Consider the following 21,673-nt stretch of genomic DNA (forward strand, 5'->3'; position numbering starts at 1 on the left):
TGTCCTAGAAATCTGAGTGACCCCATCCTTGAGTGCTTTTGCTATACATGTGAAAAAGGTTCTTCACGCAAAACATCTCCTGCAATCACCATCTGAATTTCATATTGTAATTATATAATACCATTTATCAGCAGTTCAATTTAATTTTTTTATCCATTATCACTTGCTCATCTTGGGGTTTATTTTCAGTTTAGTACAATAATTCTCTGTCTCCCAGACAAAGTCTGGATGTTGTAGAATTGGCATCGGAGAAAAAAAGTTTTTAATAAATACAAGAATCAGTGTAGTGGATCACCTAGTCAAAATTTAAGTGATCAAACTGACTGAACACACAAGAGTGACTTCAGAACTGAAATAAGAGGAAGGTTTTATCTTAAAAAGTACAAATCTGTCTAGCACCTCATGTAATGTTTCAGTTTTCCTGAAGCATCTCCACTAAGTTAAATGTTTCCAAATTTTATATTGGAAGCTTCATTGGGAATGATATACAGGCATGGGAAAATTAAAAAAAAAAACCCCAAACTTCATGCAGTAAAACTTTTGGGAATATTTGTTGTTCTTCTTTATTTAAACTATACTCTTAGTCTTCCAAAAGTTTTCAGCCAACAGCAGTAATTCCCAAGCACGGCATTTGGAAAATAAAGAACTCGGAACATGTGAAAAAACCAGCAATAAAAAATTAGTAGTTAATACACCTACATATATTTTAACCACAGCACAAACACATGGGCAGAACAGCGGGACGTATTTTCTTTGTACACTGAGAAGGTTGTAAGTATTTTTTGACACTTATAAAGGGGCAGTCTTGGCCATACACAGGAATCAATAACAACCATGTAAAGCCTACAGCAGTGCACACTAACTGCCTGTAAGAGACATTAACACTACCTAAAAGAAGTAACTGTATTTTCAATGAACTTGTTCCTCTTGGATAATCAATTTTTTACACTTCTTGCCAGCTGTTCCCATATAGCTCAGGTAGCAGAATGGAAACAGTTGTCATACAGAATCCATATATTACACGCATGTTATGAGGTTTTAATCTGTCATAGGTGTTCTATGCTGGTTAATTTTGACCAGTCATCCATTTGAGAGCAAGGAGAAAATAAATTCATCACTGCTATTTAGGCAAGACATAATCTACACAAATACATTTATCTGGCTTGATTCATTCTAGATGATAAAAAAAGAATACTAATTGTGAATTTACCAGTGCCCCATCCTCAAACCCCCCTTTATTCCAAAAGCAAGATTTAATCATTAAAATCAGTTTGCCCCTCCACCCACATTTAAGAGATTTGTCAAAATCATTGTTTCTGAAATATTGAGTTATAAGGTGCCACAGTAATTACTATGGAATAAATAGCAATTAAGATTGTTCACACAAATAAGCTCAAACTGTTTGCAGTGAATAATTATGCTAATAGTGTTTTTCTACATAATTTGTGCATCCTTCACAACGATTTACTAGAAAATGTGAAATGTAAATTTGATGCATTACTACAAAAGCCCTGAAAATATGTTTAGTTCTTATGATTTTTCCCATCAATTTAAGTCAACATGCAACTGAAACATACTTCTGCATTTATACATCTGATTTTGAAGAAATCAAACTATGCTGAAATTGAAGCAGTCATTTTCTTTCCCTGTCTTCCTATAAAATCATTCAAAACCACATACAACAGACATACTCACTGCTTAAACTTCAGGATACTGTAATACAAACTTCAGCAATTTGAAAGGGGCTGAACTTACTGCTATGTAATAAACTTTGGCCTTTTCCACCAACTTCCAGTTCTTCTCCAAATCAAGATGCTTTTCCTTCTTATAGCAATTAGCAGCAGCAAGGTTAGCTACAAGAGACCTGAAAGTGATTAAAGAACCAGTATTAGACCTTCTGTAAACAACACTACTGCCAATTTCTCAAAATGAACACAATTTCACAAAGATCCTACAGAACATAAAAGCAATTAACAAAGAGCACCACTAGCCACATACACTTGATTTGACCATTTCATGAAAAGTAAATAATATATTTAAATAATAGACTAAATATACATTAAATCTTTCATTAAATAATGTATCTTGAATCCAACTACATAGTTTAGGTAACCTATCACTATTGTATTCTTCTGAAGGCACCTTTGTTGGCTTTGAATCAACCTTGGTTTCATTCTGTGATCAATTCCCTCCGTATGCTTTAGCATCTGCACATTTTCATTAAAACTTCTCTAGCACCTAACACCTAAAGAAAAATAGTTAGTCCAGTTTATCTTCTGAGAACTATTTTCCCGCACTAGAAGCAAAAGTTTGATGGATATGCAAGTCTTGCCATTTTAATTTTCCAATGAATAGTTATATTATTTAAAAAGGGGCTTGTTTTGGGGGTTTTTCCTCCCCATTAGGTTCACATTTTCCTTTAGCAAATAAAAAAGGGTCAGGTTCCTACTTTTAGATGACGATAAAAAAAACTTTGGCTTAGCTGTGGATTACTGGAACACTACCAAAAACTCATTTGTACTTCCTTCTTTCCTAACAAGTTATAACACAAGCTGTGGGACACAACTTCCATTACCAAGAACAAAAATACTTGTATCACATTGCCTCTGTTACATGCAAGATTCATTGTATTTTAAATCATCTTCTTCACCCACTGCATTCAGCCTTATGAAACACACAAAACTTACACACATACTCCTAAAAAGAGGTCATAGCAAGACCTCTACCTCTCCACTCTGGCTACCACGACCAAATTCTTCTATGCAGTTGTATTACCAGAATGTTTAATAACGTGCAGTATTTTAGAGAAAGGGCATTGGGAAACAGATTATTTCCATGCTAGCATACAGAGCTTTAAATATAATTTTCAAAATGTAATAGTCAGTGGATGCCCTTTTAACATTAACACATCACTATTTTGTGATATTTAAATGCATTAGCCAGATAATAATGTGTAATTACAGATATAACATTTGGCTATTGAAAACTTTGGCCTTCTCAAGGTGCATGCAACTGATGCTATATACATCATCCTCTTCTGTACAAGTGCTACTACAATCCAGAGACAGCTCCAGGTGGGAGCAAAGTGCTCATCTGCTCTCACCAAGGTATGCTTCTGCCCTTCTGCCTCCAGGCCCACTACCATGTCCAGGTGTAAGGAGGTAAATAAGCGAGACAGTCGTTACTTAATGAAAAACAAACAAAAGACCAAAAGAAAACTTTTATGAACAGTGCAAGCAGCTCTCCTAGTAAACTTCCTGAAGTACTCATCACTGACAATCCTTGTCAGTTAAACAGATCATGTATACAAAATGACAATGAAGTTAGACCAACTTTATCTGAATATATCAAAATTACTGTTCTGTGTCCCATGAGCATCTCATGAGTAGATTTGGGAGTTATCTCTTTAATTCTAAAATCTAAATGCAATGAAAACTAATGCACATTTAGAATAGAGAAAAAAGAAAAAAAAAGAGAAAAATTTATGAACAAATACACCAAGCCTCTGCAGCGTTATAAGTAACAGAGCAACAAGTTTCATTCTTCATGAGTATCACCATTTCAATGACAAGAAATCCAGTGGAGAACCAAGTGAATCCAAGAATGACATGTGCATAACTGTGGTAATTTTCTGTAAATCAAACTTTAAAGCAAATTAAATCTTTCAGTTTTGGCAAACCCTAATATCCATCAAGGACATAGTTAGGAAAAAAAAAAAAAAAGAAATCTTGTCTGTCTATGTATGTTGCTAAGTGAAAAGCAATTCTGTTCCAGAAAACTGAGCAAAGACTTTCTAGATGTTTCCTTTCACTTACCACAAGCCCCTGAAACTGTAAACCTAGCTCTGTGTGGCTACATCCAACTGTAGAGATGCTCTGCACATATGGGTAATAAAAGATTGCTAACACTGACGACAAAGCAGTGAACTTTTCCAAATTAAAACTGTAAGTCTGACAGCACTCAGTTCAACATGTGGAGCACAGACTAGGTAGATATTTTTCAATGAAATACAGTAATTGGAGACAGCCAGAGTGCTTCAATTGAAACAGCTTAATGGAGACATTGTGCATGTGGTTATTTCTAAGCAGAAGGCACAAATCAAAGTCATAGACTATGACAGAGTGTAGGTATTACTTTAGAGTTTAATCATGTGTTAGGATTTTCTTGAAAAGCTCTGAGAAAACAAAGCATATTAGTATTGCTAAACTAGAGTATTCAGGATGGTAATCACATATCAGATCAGAACCCTTTCCTGCAAAAAGCTAGAGTTAGCAGAAGCAAGAAACATTTATATCAGGGCATCTGGAACATAAATATATACAGCCACTTCCCAGGAAAACCAGGAGTGCTACTAGTCAGGTGCTCCAAAAGAGACAAGAGAGCTGAAGAAGGAAGTTAGCACATATCTGAGCTAAGACAAGAGATTGACCAATAAATAGTGTTATCAAATGGGACAAAGTTGAAGTGATTCTTACCAATATAGACAATGCTAAAAACCAAAAAACAATCAGAGGGTAATTAAAGACTAAGGATAAACTTGCTCTCACAGGACAATTACACAATAAAGCCTTCAGCAGCAATCATCAGCTGAAGCTTTTCTTCTCCCAAGGAGCATGAACTCCCTGCCTCTCTTAAGCATCGACTGAGATCAAGCCACTGTCTAGTACAAATATTTGATATTAAGAAAAACGAGTGGTTTATGTTAGCAAACCAAAAATACTGCTTATTAAGTCAAAGAAGTATTTGCAGACCTTCTTATGAACAAATTTACCTAAACTTTTAAATTCCATTGAGATGCATGTGTTTTTTTTTTAATTCATACTGTGTGCCTATTGACAGTCTTGACTTCAGTTTCCCATCATGTTATCTAGAAAATGGTGATTGCTGCAGCACGTATACACAGACACTATATGACTGAAGGCAGAGAGAATCACAGAGCAAAAACATCTTTATTGCTTTTCTTCTCTTTCAAAAAGTGAACATGGATCTTAGAGATGAAGGGGAAGTCTGTAGACATAATTAGTGTCAAAACTCCAGATGAAGATGAATGAACTTCCTTCCTCCACAGAGTATGTGCATTCATTCCAGAGAGTAAGACGTTATGTACAACATTAAATTGGGAGGGACAGGTTGATAAGCTGGAGGACAGGCTGTCTGTCATTCAGTGGATCTTCAACAGCCTGAAGAATTGGGCTGGCAGAAAACTTGAAGGTAAATGCAAAGTCACGTAATTACACACAACAATATAGGCTGAATGTTGACAGGGTACTACACAGTTTTTCAGAGAAGCACTTGGAGATGCTGGTGAACCAGGCTTGGAACACGAGTCAGCAGTGCATGACACAGAGAAGGTAAATCACATTCAGTGTATATGACCAAACATGCAGACAAGAGGACAAAGGAAGTTATAGATCCAGAATGGAGGAGAACCTCTGTCTCCACACCTTATCTGGAGTTCTGTGTCCAGCTTTGACTTTTCCATTACAAGACACTAACACACAGCAGTGAGTCCACCAGTGGGCCATCAATATTATTAGGAGGCTGGAACACTTAAATGCAGAAAGGCTTTGGGTGAACCTTAAGAACAGGTACCTAAGGGGAGACCTTCCAGCTTTCTTCAAATATCTAATGAAAGTTTACAGAGGAGATGGAGCCACACTATTCTTGAACACAAGAAAGAACAGACACAAGCTGAAAGAAGGAATACTGCAACTGAGTACCATCAAAATAATTTCTCCCATGAAGTGTGATCAAACATTTGAACAGTTTGCCCAGAGAGCTTGTACAACCTCTATCCTTTGTGATATTCAAAACCCAGCTGGACATGGCCATGAAAAACCTGATCTACCTTTGAAGCTGGTCCTGCCTTCTGCAGGGGGGTGTCTCAGATGCCTGCTCTAATTAAAACTGTTCTAGAGTTCTATATCTTATATAGAAAACACTTCCTCCTCTGACTTCATTTCAATTCACGTTGCTGCCTACCACCTTTTCTAACTCTACCCAGAACATTCACCAACTTCTCTGGAATTATGGTGTGGACTTTAATTAGGGAACTGCTATCTCACCTTAATAAATTCTACTAACTCCTGATAGTGCTTTGAAAGGAAAAGAGCAGGTCCTCAGGACCAATGGCATTGAAAGCCACAGAGGAAACCAAAAAGGATAATGACAGATATTTTCATCTTATTCTGAGCCAAAAAGAAAATAATCTTCAGGGTAACTGATAAAATTTTCATAATTGATTCAGTATGTAGTATCAGAAAATTTAAATATGTCAGAGATCAGGGAGGGTTGATGTGTGCCAGTAACGTCTCAAAATTAAGGCTAACCTGATTGGCTGCTTTGAAATCTCTAAACGAATTGTCAGAAGGTAATCAGCGAAGAAGTTCAAGAGTTCTGAGTAGAGGGTGAAAGAATAAAGCAAAGAGACATGCTCAAGAAAAATTAATAGCAAAAAAGTAACAAATGAAAACATGAAAGAAATTCAGAAGAAATTCTTAAAATGTAGACAAACAGAATTATAGGTACTAGAAGAATTTCTCAAAAAGTGCAATAGCAAAACAAAAAGCTTTTTTCTTTTTTTCTGTATAAAATTAAATTAACCCTTTCAATCTGGCTATATGCTGACAGCTATCAGCATATAGCTAAACTCAGCATCACTTGAGGTATATTCCTCACTTGCAAATCAATTATAAATCTTATGTACCAATCAGCTTGCACATAGGCTGCATAAACATACTTGTTAACCAACTGCTGTCTCCCACATATTTTCTCTCTCCAGAGCAAGTGGAAGCTATCAAGTTCAGGAAGAGGTAGTACATTATTATCTCACACTTTCTGGCCACAATACAACTGCTATTCTCTGAAAGTATATTAATACTGCCCAGCCGCAAACTATGGCCCAGGCAGTCCTGTGTTGTCTCAAACCAGTGCTAACACTTTATCATTCAAATCACAATTTTTCAAGGCTGGATACTCCAAGCAAATTAGGCTATATTCACTATGCCAACTGCATTTGTACCTTCAGAAGATATCAAAAGCCCCTGACCTGTTATCACTAGTGATGCAGGCAGCACAGGTTCCTGTTGGCTCTTCACTCTGCTCATAATAATGGGCATCCACATGAGCTTCCTCAGCCTTCTTCTTCAAGATCTCTCCAAATTTATCTTTGCCAATGCACCCGAAGAAAGTTGCAGCTTTGTGAGGTTTCTGAATCATCCACTGCAGATTGGCAGAAGAAAAAAAAACAACAAACCACAAAGCAAAGTTAACATATCTGGTATATTATTTTTTCAATTTTTTCTCTCCACTCACCATATTTAACTCTGTGCCTACATTTTGACTTAAAGAACACTTGTATGCCTGAAGTAAAAAACATCTTGTAAATCAAAAGAGGAAAGGGCAGCAAAGAAAACAAAATTTACCCTTAATGATCCCACAGAGCCTGTAACACCTAATGTAAAGCCTAAATAAATGTAGCTCATGATAAATAAAGTATATTAGTATGTTTTTACAAGGTATACAAAAAGAAGTTCCCTTGCTCAAAGGAGTTGCTTCTACACTTACATTTAATCAAGCAACACACAGTATCTTCAAAGAAAAATTGTAGAAAATACAAAAGAAAAAAGGAAAAAAATAGTCCACAAAATCCCTCCAAACAAACAAAATAAATAAATAAAAACGGATAGCACATAAGAGAAACAAGACATTTGAGAAACATAAGCAACATTATGCAACATTTATAATATATATAAAAGCTAAGTGGTACTGAAAAAAATCATTTTGCCTACCATTTAGTTGCATGCAAAAAGGAGATGCTCCCTCCTTACACTGTTAAACCACACATGAAAGTATCTCATCTCCAACTTTACTAAGAGCAGCTCTGTCACTTGAATTGTAAAGAAAGAGAGTAGATGCACAATATTGCTAAGGTGCCAGGTTATTTCATAAAGTTTTCCTTCTATTAATAAAAAATGCATCATTCAGCTGTAAACATAACTCCATTTTGTGCTAAGTTGAAAGCCAGCATTTATCAGCAATGTGAAATCAAGAGCGAATCAAAAAAATAAATGTGAAGAAACAATCATAGGCCCTACTCTGTTGGTGGTGAGTCAGCCAACTGAAGTCATTATAATTCATTCTAATTACAGTCAGCAAGCTTATCCACTCAATCTATAGTATGAATTAAAGGCTACAGCAATTTTCTGCTATACTAAAACCCTACTTATAATTGTTTCCTAATCAAGATTTAAATAAATGATAATGTCTCCATTACAAAGCAGCATTAGTGGTAGCTGTGGGTTGTAGAAAGGTCAAGTAACTAAGTTGCAAATACATACTTAGTCACATCTTTATTACTACCAGCTCCAGAGGAAAGAGCAAGAGAGAATAAAATATTTACTCATGTAAAGTTTTTATTAATAAGACAATGGTGGACAAAAGTTGCCAGGTCTCTTTCTTACAGCAATCTTGAATAAAGTTTAAGGAGAAAAAAAGATTTTATCATCTAATGGCAGCATTAAATCTCTCATTCACGAAATACATATGCTCTGCTTATCCATTCCATACCACTCTAACATAAATTAAGAAAACCCCTAATAAGAGAGTTAATACATTTCATACAAGGATATCAATTATATCCTTGTATTTGACACACCTTTGCACATACATAATATGCATTTGCACAGTGCTCATTTAGGATGTCTCAGGAACAATAATCCTTTATATTTGGAGGTATGATTAAGTGGAACAGATAATTTAAAAAGATAAAAACTGCTGTGACCAAATGTAAGCAAATATGGAACAAATATCCACACGGGTGAGAAGAGAAGTACCTGAAGGTTTGTGCCCCATGCAAGCATGCTTTACTGTCACAAATAACAAGAATTAATAGAGATCACTATGAACAACATTTATCAAAGAATCAAACCCAAAAATATCTTCAAAAAACATAAGACTTCAAACTGCACTTTAGGCTTCAACACTTTATCATATGATGTTACTTTATATATAAGTCTGACAACATTTATAGCAGTAATAACTAATATTTCACATAGATCTCTGAAAAAAAGAATTCCCATTCAAGTCTTGGCTATTGGCACCAGCTCAGTTTGAATCCAGATGTGATACATGCCGTATATAAGCTATCACAATCCTGATTTTAAATTTAAGTCAATTTATATCTAAGAATTAAAATCACAATCCAGACTTTCCTGAGATGAATCTCTGCATGTGGTGCAGACTACTTCTTCCATCAGGAGCTCTACTCATACTCATGATTATTTAAAATACAGGTATTATTTAGTGAGAGGATACTCCCACTGTATAGGTATTATCTTCATTTGTTAAGCAACACTAAGGAAGATGGGAAAGCAGTTCAGCAGTGTTTCTGCAGAGACTCTCTCATCACAGATCTCCAGTTACCAACAGTCCTTTGAATCATCTGCTCTTATTCCCACAACAACAGCAGTGAGGCGCTGTCAGCTGCAGAACTCGCCCAAGCTGATCCTCCTCTCCTCAGCTAAGAGGCTACATATTAGCTACAGCAAAAGCAGACATCACATTACAGACTTAATGAAACTGAATGATAGAAGCATCTCTGTGGTACACCACTGAAGTTGCACCTTGTGGAATGAGCCATAGCAGGCATCTTTTGCATTCATGTGAAAAAAACAAGAGAGATTCTTCAAGGCAGGCACTTGGGGATTTCTTTTTTAATTTGACCCAGAACTTGATTTTAAGTTTGAATAACCTGATATGAAAAAACAGGCTTCTCTGGGCACTGTTGTTACTAGTGACTCTTTGGCTGAAACATTCTAAATGGGAATGGGAGTCAGTCATCAGGAGATGTTTATCATTGTGAAGCAGCCATGCAGCCTTACAGCCAGTATCATATGCAGGCCAATAACAAACGGCACACATTAATGCCAGGTATACGGTTATAGAGACTGAAAATTAGTTTCATAGATTTATGTGAAATAGAAGATTTAATTGAATGAAAAAGACTCTCAACAGAAACAGAAAATGACCCAGCTCAGCGGGAATCAGCATAATGAGTTAATTATCCAGGGTTTGGCTAGGCAGAGAGGCAGTTACTAACAAACTGTATTGACAGTCTGGTCAGGAGAGGTTGGCACCTGGCCACACCACAAATCCTCACCAGCGCCCAAGGGAATTTGAGGCTGCTAATGGACCAAAGACAGAAGTGTCAAAAGTAGGAACTTATCATGAAAGAACACGACAGTCTCAGGAGTGGGATACCACAAAGGAAACTCAAAGAGTGGTTTATGAAATCTAATGTGTTTCTCTGCTCTAAAGTCTTCTTTTGTCAATACGGTTTGGACATCAGGTACACACAAGGACAGGTCCTGACCTTCTCAGTTAGCATAAACATCTGTGACAGAGAAAGGAGCACAGGAAATAGAACACCTTTCAGACTTCTCTTGAGTTAAACAGATTGCATTTTCCTCACATTTTTGTTGTATGCACTCTGATGAATGCAAAGAAAACTTTAATTTCAATTATTTTTTTATATTCATGCCTTGCCTTTAGCACAAACCTGTCTTAAAATTCAGCTGATTTCAAAATAAGCATAATCTAACATTAGGTTAATCTAATATCCCTACAGACACATTATTTCTTACCATCAAATACCGAGCCCAGTACTTGCAAAAGAAGCCAGCACCCTGGCTGCTCCAAGACACACTAGAGGGTGACAAAATACTTCTCTCCTTATTTTCATGAGGTTAACTTGGGTTCACAGTAGCAGGACTATCTGTTCATGTGATTTTTGATGATCAGAGTTGAAGAAGATGAACTCTCTGGCAAGCTTTAGCTATCAGAGAAGTGTAAGAACCTTTGTGTTCCAGGGAGTGGGTGGTAATTGCAGAGAACAGCACCATCTTTTCTTGCAAGATGTTGAGATGCCAAGAAAACTTGGTAACAAGAAAAGCTTCTGAAGAGTTGTGACTTTGTGAGACTGCCTGGAGTGAACTATGTCCCACTCTTTCACTTCCTCAGACTCGAAGATGTAGTACACCTATTTCCCACTTTTGTCTGATTAGAAAATGGCTTTTGGAAACAACCTTTCTCCTTTCTTCTGAGTTACAGAAGCACTCCTAGAAGCACTTCTAACACTAGAAGTGACTTGACTTTGATTGGATACTCAGTGCTGCCTTTTGACAACCAATATCCCTCCACAATGCTCCCCAAAAAAAAAAGAAAAAGCCCATTCATATTATGTGAAAGAAAATCAGTGGCCTTATACAATTAGAGAGAGGGAAAGTCCTTAACTTTGAATTTCCCAGGCTTATGCTATTTATCTTGAGAATGCCATGCTTGGAGGACCCTACTAATTTACCTCACTGTCTTCAGTTGCAAAGACACTTTCCTTGCTAAAGGAGAGTTTTCCTCTGCCAGGTCTCAGTACACACTACCATAAGACTTAAAAAAGAAACATCCTCCAGATGAATCCTAGAGCAGCTTTATAGCCTTCTGTCTATAACAAACATCCCTTAGAAATTATTTCATTTTACTCGAACTCTCTGCTTTGCTTCAAGTGCCACCATTAACTGGACCACACTGATAACTGGAACAAGGAGGCTGATGAAGACACTCGCAACCACATTGTTCTCTGCCTGAGCTCCTGAATTAATTTTTTAAGTGGCAGCTAGTAGTGCATTTCCACATCTGTCAGTCGTCTTAAACTAACAATGCCAAAGCATCCAAAGCTTTGCTTAGACTGACATACCTTCTCTGCACATTGGAGTTTTCAGCTGTGGACTTGAATCCCAAATGCCTAGGAACTGACAACACAACAGGAAGCATTATGCCCCTTCACAGTGAAGGATCTTCAAAACTCATTAACACTGAATGCAGACATCTGAAGTGCATCTGAAGTACGTTATTTGAAGTTGGACTCTTCTCTGCATGACCTGTCACATCTGATCTTATTTTAAATTGCAGTTCACAGAGGAGAGGACTCCAAGGACCTAAAATTAGCTAAGATTTAACATGCCTGCTAAAATCTAAACTAAACAATGTGAGCAACTACTAATGAAGTGTAAATCAAAACAGGAATGGAGTATCACTTATTTTTATATTCTAGATTTTAGAATGAGTCCATATATTTTTCAAAAAGTTTTACCTGTCTGTTGTGCCCCTCACCAATTGTGTCCCTGTGATGTTCAACCACCAATATATATACAGTCCATTCAATTCCTGTCCATTAAAACCCCTTTGAAATACTTTTAGAAATATTTTAGATGTTAAACAAAATTAAATCACGACTCATTTTAGTTGGCTATATAAAATGAGAACACATGGGATCAAAAATCAAATAATATATCTTAAAAACTCAGAAGCCTGATAATATGCAAAACAATACTAAAAAAAGAAAGCGTCACTATTCCAAGAGAGCTCACTTATTTGTTGTGTATGATATGATTCACCTAGGGCTCAAAAAGAATGCAGTAGTCTGTTACCATTGCACATTTAATCTCACATTCATTTAACATCCCTACCATAGCAGGGTAACCACAGCCAGCAGCTAAGCCTCCACCCAGCAACTGTCTTCATCCTCCCTCTTGGAGGGATAAAGGAAAGAATGAGAAGTGCAACAGTGAGAAAAAAACACAAGGCTCAAGAAGAAATGATGCAAAGACATTCACTCACTACCTTCCATCAGCAGATTGATGTCCAGGCACTGTCTGAGCCCATGGCCACTTGGAAAAACACCCCTCCCTTCCAGTTTTATTGCTGGCCATATTCTATGTGGCCTGGATTATCTCCTTGGTCAGCTGTCCTGACTGTGTCCCTTCAGAACTTCTTTCCCTCTACACAGTCTACTTGCTGGGGGCAACAGAATGAAAAAAACAGAGAAGGCCTTGATGCTGTGCAAGCACTGTTCAGCAATAGCTAAAACATTGCTGTGTTAAATAACACTGTTTTGGTGACCAACCCAAACCACAGAAGCATATGGGCTATGAAAAATTAACTTCATCCCAAGCAAACCCAGTACACCTAACTCCAGAATCACTGTTACGAGATGACAGCAGTAAGACCCTGGAAGACAGATGAGTTACTACAGTTTGTTCCAATATCTTTGCCATTTTCTTCCTTTCTCTAACTTTCATTGATGGATTTTTAAACATTGTGACAGCTATTATCACATAGTGGCCATATAAGAAAAAAAAAATGGGAAAGGAAAAAATAAACTTATCTTTATAAAAGCAGGCTTGTGAAAAGGACCCCATGTCCTGTACAGTAATTCTTCCACCATTAGCTGAAGCTGCCAAAACTTGCATGAGCAAGTGATATTGCTAAAATGCATGACAACACCCTAAAGCAACTTCCAGTCAAATTACATAAAAGTGATAACATTTTTTTTAAGGAAATGACTATTTAAAGCCTTGCAATGAGACCAATATCTAAATCTTTTCAGCATTTGGCTCAACATGTGTGATACAAATCCCTGCACAGGAACATCTATTAGTTTTAACATGGTGCCACAAGAGCCTTTTGCTACAGCTTTTCAAATTAACATGCCTATCAAAATATTAATCATTCAGGACCAGAACATCATTCATTTCTACACTGACAAACAAATTTAACAAACAGCCTCTAAAAAAATTTCAATAATCCAAATAACTATTTTCAGTGCTGCTATTCTTCTGTATTCCATTTCCTATTCATCATTGCTCTTCATCTGCTTGTTCACTGTTTAATTTTTAGCCTAGCTTGCAAGCTTCTTGCTGTATAAAGAAATACAAGGATGTTTTCTGTAATTAAACATGTAGTAGCCATATCCCAAAGTTTCAATGTGGCCAAAAGCACATTTACTGCTCTCTTTAAATAACACTTAAGTCCAATATACCCTACTCCATCACACTCTTATGCTGTATTTATAATGTTACAGTTCTGCCTCAAATACCTGAAGTGCTGTAGCCTCTCTTCTGAAGGTTAATTTATGTTATCTGAGGCCAAAGGCAGATTGTCTTCTGCAAGGCCTTACAAGGCACACAGCTAAGACACAGCTGGCCTTGTGTCCTATTCCCATTTGAAGGGCAGAACCTGAGTCACCAACCACTGCCCCACTGCCTGATCTGATGTGTCACTCCCTGTCCTCAAACTCTGTGCATTCCCTTCCCAAAACCAGGTAAAAGATGACAGACCTACAGAACAGGGCTGGTCACACCAGTTCTTCATCACTGTCTCAGATGACAGCTACTTGAAGGGTATCACAACAGAAAGAATTCCAGATTTACTTGGGACTCTTCTGCAGTTGTTTCAGTGTATACACCTATTTATTTAAAAAATCACCAATATTGCAAAGCTGTGCATGAAGTAAGGATTAAGAGTATCTTTATCAGTAAAAGAAATCAAAATATACCAACTTCCTTCTTGAAGACTGGGTGTGAAAGAATGAAAAGTGGCAAATAAAGCACAACATAAAGTCTTGTTCCTCTCTGGTCAGAAGCAGTGGTGTTCAGATGTGAATAAAAGGATATAAAAAACATGAAAATGGAACACTATACCCTGATACAGTAAGACAGGCTCACTGGGCAACTGTAAGGTACTGTTAAAAATGCCTCAGCCTACTCTACTTGTAAAGAAATAGCATTTCAAATAAATTTTAAAAACTGATAAGCAATTTAAAAATACCTTAAAATTCTCCAGTGTAGAACATTGTATATGTATTTAGGTACTATTCTACAAGTGCAGCTGATGCTGGTGAAAAGTGACATTTTTAGGATATTTCATGTATGATTTTGCATATCTGTAACAGAAAAACAAAACTTCCTTTTCAAAACCCATGCATATGTCAGCCACACTCCCCTGCTAAATGATGTGCAGTCTCAATGAATACACCCACACTCAGAAAAGGACAGCATAAAATCCACAAGTGGTGAGACTTCTTTCATTGTCCGGCAGCACAGAATTCACATAGCACAAACTGTAAACAGCTGCCTATCAGCTTCTATCAGCAACAGTATCAAAAACAGATGGCAAAGGTCAAGTCAAAGTTTATTGACAATGATGAACTTGGACAACCTCTATTAAATTACTTCTTCCTTTAAGGTGTATGTGATCAAAGCAGCAGAGAGATTTTCACTCAGTCACATAACAAGCTATTTGTTGAGATTGAAACATCTGGTCAATATCTTCTAACACTGCAATTTCATGCACAGTTAGCAATAGGGTACATTTCTTTTCTTCTTCTTACAGGGTCCATAAGGGTGGCACATATGGCTGATCATTTCATTCAAAAAGGTTTCAATTCCAGGCATTACATAAATTGTCTCTATGCTTTATAGTATTTTAAGTCTACCTACCATTGTTTTCCATCATCACTGCTGTCTGCTCTACTCTTTGCTATAAAAGCCCACAAATATGACAGAGCACTTAAAGCTTAAAAGCTTTTGACTACTGGAGTTAGAAGGCAGTAAAGGCAAGGGAGTTTTTAAAGTGGCAGGTCTTCATCTATCTGTTGTCAGGAATTCCCAGTGCATTAAACTATTTACCAAAGCTCTTGTAACACAGATTATAATTTTTGTTGTAATAGCAAACCTTTCATTTTTAAGGCATGCCAGAGCAATTGGAAATTGCTCTTTTTACTAATTTATAAATTATTATACATTTTACAAACATAACACAAATAGTATTTCAAGAAAATGCATGCTAGTTATAAAAATTTGACGAAACACAAATCCTGTTTCTCAATCTGAAGTAGGAAAAAGACACTAAATGCTATCTACCCCAAAGGCTAAAAAATGCTTGCCTTTAAAATTATGCATCTATGTTGCCACAGCAACAAGTACTGGATAATGTAAAATGTACTTCACCCTTCCATTTCTAAATCCCAATCTTTTTGGACAAAGAATGAAGGAGGGCTAGTTGCAAGCCTGCCTACACAAAGTACATTTCAAATAATTTTCCTTTACTACTAAACAACCTTCTCTTTTATTCTGTGAATATTTGATTTCCACATCTTGTTCCCACAGTGACTGACTCCAAGTAGTATCTGAGCAGTTCAAGTTTACCTGGCAGTTGTAGGAAGACACTGATTCTAAAACTCTTTACTATAAGGATGCATCGTGCCCAGATGTTGCACCAAAGGCACAATAGAGGCATGGCCAGGGGAGGAAAACAGTAGATAACCTCCATAAGGGAAAAATGTACAAAATGCTTGAACAGAGACATCCCAGAGATGTCACTGAAGATGCCTCAGGAATGTGTTGGCTTTTGGCATGATGGCATCTCTTCAGGAGATCTATTCTGAAGGAATGGGATATAACTTAGATCTAACAACAACCAAACAAAAAACCAACCAACCAAACAAAACCAAAGCCAAACGAAACAAAACCAGGATAGTCCACTAGAAACGGATGGGTTTCATGTAAATGCCAAGATATGGCTTATAGGTAACAGGGCATCTTTTCAGGTTGCAAACATGAGCCTATGTAAGAGCCTGTCACCCCATGCCACAAAGACAGATAATCCAGTCAGGAAAGCAACCAATTACAACACCTAGCACTAACAGCATCAGGGTAGAAATTAAGTAATTAGACCGATTTTAACTGGGTTTTATAATAAAAGTTGAAAACAGGGAAGGTTTCAGGAGCTCCAAACAAATTCAGAACTTATGGGACTAGCACTACTGAATTGCAGTATTTTTCCAAAGAAACAGAAAACCATCACACCCAGTAGCAAAGAGTACAAATTCAGTCTCAACTTTATCGTATATATCCAGTAAGGCTTACAGCATTGTGGTGGAGCATTCCATCTAAACTGATATGGAGTTTATTTCTTCCAGAGTTAATAAACAAGATTCTCCAAAAGAGAATAGAAGAAAAGTTTTTTAAAAAAAAGATTAAAATAGGGTGTCTTCCCTCTAACTTCAAGGCTTTCTCTTACTGGACTATGAGCCCTCTGAAAGACCAAGTCAAAACATTGGAAAGGTGATATAAGGCTTTGAGTCAATCCTCTTAGGAATTAGAATTTCAGGATTGGCCTCTCTTAATTGTTGTACCATATACTTCATCCACAGTTCCACATGGAAATGCTCCCCCTCCAAAGTTCAACATTCTTAAGGAATGATCCCTCTTTTAAGAAAGAAAAATGTGAATCAACTGAAAAATTGCTGCCTCAGGTCAGGCAAATCCCAGAAAAGCCTCTGGATCCCTCATGTGTGACTTCCAACCACATTTAGTTGGAAATGCTCTGTGTCCACCAAATCTGTGACTGGAACAGCCCAAGCTGAGATTCCAGGGGAATATTGGTCCACAGAGTGCACGTGAACAATGCTTTGGAGAACTCATACATGCTCTCAAAAATAATAAAACTACCACAATATTCCCAATGGGAAGTACTCCCTCAAAATTAGAATGTTTTGTTACTGAAGCAAATCCATTAAGTTCACTGCAATGCGTACAAACAGAAGTATCTTTAATAGTTCAGAAAAGAACAAGAAACCTTGGAATAAGGAACACACATTCACATTTCTAACAGCTTATTCTGGTACCAGCCAGATAAAAAATCAAGACAGGACATAAGCTGCACAGCTCCTTTCTTATTGTCTCTGCTACAGTAACATCGGGAATTCTGAACAAATGTCTCCAGGAGAAACGACATGGAAATTTTGTAGCCCAGTGCAGAGAACTTCTTCAAGCCCTTCTGTCAGATGCTTCTGCAGTCGCTTAGGGGAGACATGGAATGTGGCTCCTCCACTGACTGCAGTGGAGTTAATGTTAGCCATTCACATAAACAGAGGGGGCTTTATTCTAGTCACCAATAACCGAATGGCAAAAAACTTATTTTTACTATTTCTTAAGCATATAAATACTGCATTTTATCTGTTCCAATCACAAGAATCTCTTTTTGCAAGTTTTGTCCATAATGTCTTCAGATTTGCTGTGGCAGTACAACCAATGCTTTTACCAATTTAATTTAGGAGAGTTTCTATTTGCCAGAAACTAAAAGACATCCCATTCTGATTCCCAAGATACATTAAAAAATAGCAAAATAGATTTCTTTTAAACAGACTTATTTCTTCCCTCACGGTAATTTTTATATTTCATTGTAACAAATCTAATTTTTTTTAAAAATTATTTTAACTGAATGTATTACAGAAGTCACATATAATTATTTGCAGTTGAAAGCAGCACTTGACACTACCTGGATTTCTTGGCACATAGCTCAAACACTCCAGTAAGTTGAAATAATTTTCACAGAACAGATAATTTAGTTGCCAACTCCCGTGTACTTCTGAAAAAGAGCTGCAAATTGCTCTTAAATTTGTTTTTTTCCTGAATTCAATCCCTGCTAAGGCACTTGACACTTTACTCCCACGATCAGCTCCACCTCAGCACTGAACTCCAAGACCCAATCTGGCAGGAGTGGAAGGCAATGGAAAGCTTACATTTACTAAAATGCTGGTTTTGATTTAAAAAAAGAGAGTCAACTTCTTGACCATTGGATAAAAAAAACCCCACAGGGTCATACCTGATGAACTTCGCCTTCTCTTTTGTACTACAGGAAATATTTTATTCATATATAAAATCAAAATCTACAAGAAAGGAGAAATACATACACCAAACACTGAGAAGATGCTTTGCTAGCAACTGTACATTCCTGATCCAGTCAATATTCTTTGAGTCAGGTCTATTTTGAAGTTAACAACTTCCTTTTCCAATTTCTTCTGAGAATCTGGAAAGCCCTGGCCTGCTTGGGATCTCAATTAGTCCAGTTTTACAAGGATGTCTTACAATACTACTGACAACTGATCCTTTAACTATAGGCAAAAACAGCAACTCTGAAAATGTGTTTGTTTCTATCCCTCAAATTCACAGATATTAAATTTTTTGGGGGGACCAAGGGGGTTATCTGTATTTTGGAATGCATGCTATTGATGAGGATTGAACTATAAGGTGAAATGTGGATTCACAACTTAATTTCAAAAGGCAAGAATTGGAAGGGCTGCCACACAAGAAAAAACAAAACCAAACCAAAACCACTCCTCCCCCAAAAGACAGAATCAGAAATATATGTAGAAGGTACTGTTTTCCAAAACACACTCTAGGACTAGAGTACCTTCTACAAGTATCACAGGCAATAACTGTTATTAAAAAAAAAATAAAATCTTGTGGACAAAATTTGGTGTGACATACTCTGGGCCTGTACATATCATAGAGGACATTCAATACTATTGAATGAGACAGAAATCCTCAGCTGATGCATCGGTAATGCAAGAAATTAGGTAAATCTGATTTTATAATAAATCTGTCATAAAATATCTCCATCTGAGCACATATAATAGTCCACTTACATTTTAAAGAAATATTTTTAGGTATGCTTTATAGAACAAGATAACGAACAGTCTAAGCAATAATGCCATTCAGCAAACAGTTGTTTTCTGTTCAGGGACACTGGTGCTTTCAGCAGCACCAGGTAAGGCAAGAGCCCCATATCCCCATATCCTGCTTGCACTGGCTGCAGGGCATGCTAATTGTGAGCCCTCACCATCCAACACAGACAACAGCATGTACTTCATCTGAAACTCTAACAGTACATGTGTTCATTAATTTGGATCAATAATTAACTTTCATTACTCTGGCGTTTTGTATCATTTTCTGTACAGCACAAAATCTATTCTGCTGGTTCATAAGTATAATTGTATTTAACTTAACATCCATGAAAAACTAAAATCAAGGGATTTTGCACTGTAAGTATCTTGAGATACTTCCCTTCTCAGAAAGACAAAAACTGCAATATCATTTAAAGGTTTCCTACTGGAGTTTTTTTACCTTATCATTATTTTTAGCTGCTATATTAATAGTAATTACATCATTAAATGATTTCCCATAAACAACAACTTGTAATTCTATCTATTTATTCACTTCTGAGGAACACAGTAGATTAGAAGACTGTCAAAATGATAACCTGACATAAAATGCAAATTTCCTTTTTTTTAAATACATCATGCAAGATTCAGAAATGCTTCTTAAAACAGAAGCACCAAAGTAGCTTCAGGCAGCCTCTGTACAAAAAAAATGCTAATATATTAGAAGATATGACTCAACAGCAACAACAACAACAAAAATCTATCTAAACTTCATTAAGAGAAGAATCTGTCAATAAATTAACTGTAAGATAAGAACAAGTTTCAATATTGATATATACCAGCTATAATGAATATAAAACTGTTTCCTTTATGCAAAAGTTAACAAGTTATTATACAAAAGGTGAACTCATTAGTCCCTATTTTTAATTTTCCAGATCAAATCCCTATCCATTTCAGATGCTTTTAACCTAAAAGCCTACTTTCTGCTTATACTTATTTGAATTGAATGTGATTGATATCAGTGGGATTACACCCAGAGTATGCATTAAAAAAGAATTTGGTCCTATTATCTTAATTCTGTTGGTAAATTGTTACTTGTTCTACACAGTGTAGGACCACTCAAAATGAAGTCCTCAGGATGGAAAGACATTGCTGCATTAGTTGGCTGTGAGGATATTAATTAGTGACCATAAAGCAATCTGAAACCAAGTAGACCAGATCAATGCCAGATGCTGGTATGAAAGTTCTTCCTGTACATACGATTTCAAAGGCAGCATCATCAATTTTTATTTCTACAGAAAATACAAACACATTACTTTTTACCAGTTGAGGTACAAAAGCTACTTTTACTAAATCAAAGCAATTTAATATAGAAGAGAACAAGCTGAAATTAAGTTAGACCACTGAGATATTAACAAAAATTATTTCTGCAGATCCATCATTTTGACAACATTCATCCCTTTAGTAACATGACATAACCCGCATTCTGAAAAACGCCATATCAGTAAAAACAACTGGGGATAATACAACAATGTGATTACTTTTATCTTGAGGCAGTCCAGAAGGACTGGACAATTGCTACTGAAATTTAAAAGCCATGACTGGCCAGTAGTAGCAGTGGCCAGTGACAGCGGATATCCAGGTTGATAAAGAGCATTCCTATACTCAGAGGTTATCTTAACACATATAAGTGTACAGCAGCGCCCTATGGATAGATGGTATGAGATGACCAGGATAGGTTCCCTCTCTAGCGCCTCACTCTCCAGGGAAGGGGTATGGATTGCGTACTGTCACCTCATCACATAATCTGACCAGGGACTAGTTACTATCACCACCACAGCTTCTATTTCTAAAATGATTATTTATACTTCCTTTTGCCTTTTTTAATTTTACTATTCTTTTCCAGAAAAACAAACACAGCTGTCACAAAAGGACAAGCTGATTTTTATGAGACTAAAATCTGTTATGTATTGGTTTTCACATTAAATGAAATTTCAGATGAGTAGGGCCACCATTACTAACTTCTCAGAGGGCCTGCAACTATTTACATTTAAATTTAGCCTACTAAGTCAAATATTTCTAGTGATGAAATGCAACGTGGTAATGAAAAGTCTTCATTTTCCAGTTGTTTCCTGGAAGTGCACATCCACTAGATTTTTGCTATACAAATATCTCCAGAGAGCAGACAAGAATTTCCTCATTTTATTTCTATGAACCACTTAACAAGCCTTGATCTAAAATGATCACTTGATCCTACCCTGGACAAACACAAGGCAAATACTAAACCATATCCTCCTTCCAAGGGCAATGTTTTCATCTTCTTTCAAATCTCCC

At 36.6% G+C, this 21,673-nt stretch overlaps 1 protein-coding gene across 2 annotated transcripts in view; it reads right to left on the reverse strand.

Annotated features, from left to right (window-relative positions):
* ADK (adenosine kinase) overlaps nucleotides 1-21,673 on the reverse strand; it is a 268,376-nt gene that overhangs the window by 140,273 nt on the left and 106,430 nt on the right. For both annotated transcript variants that reach the window (XM_030950758.1, XM_030950759.1), the window contains exons 5-6: nucleotides 7,049-7,221; nucleotides 1,756-1,864 (exon numbers count right to left, since the gene is read on the reverse strand). In XM_030950758.1, coding sequence (XP_030806618.1) covers nucleotides 1,756-1,864; nucleotides 7,049-7,221 — 282 coding nt within the window. The remainder of the gene's footprint in view (nucleotides 1-1,755; nucleotides 1,865-7,048; nucleotides 7,222-21,673) is intronic.

Source organism: Camarhynchus parvulus, chromosome 6, assembly GCF_901933205.1.
Source record: "Camarhynchus parvulus chromosome 6, STF_HiC, whole genome shotgun sequence".
NCBI classification, from domain to species: domain Eukaryota; kingdom Metazoa; phylum Chordata; class Aves; order Passeriformes; family Thraupidae; genus Camarhynchus; species Camarhynchus parvulus.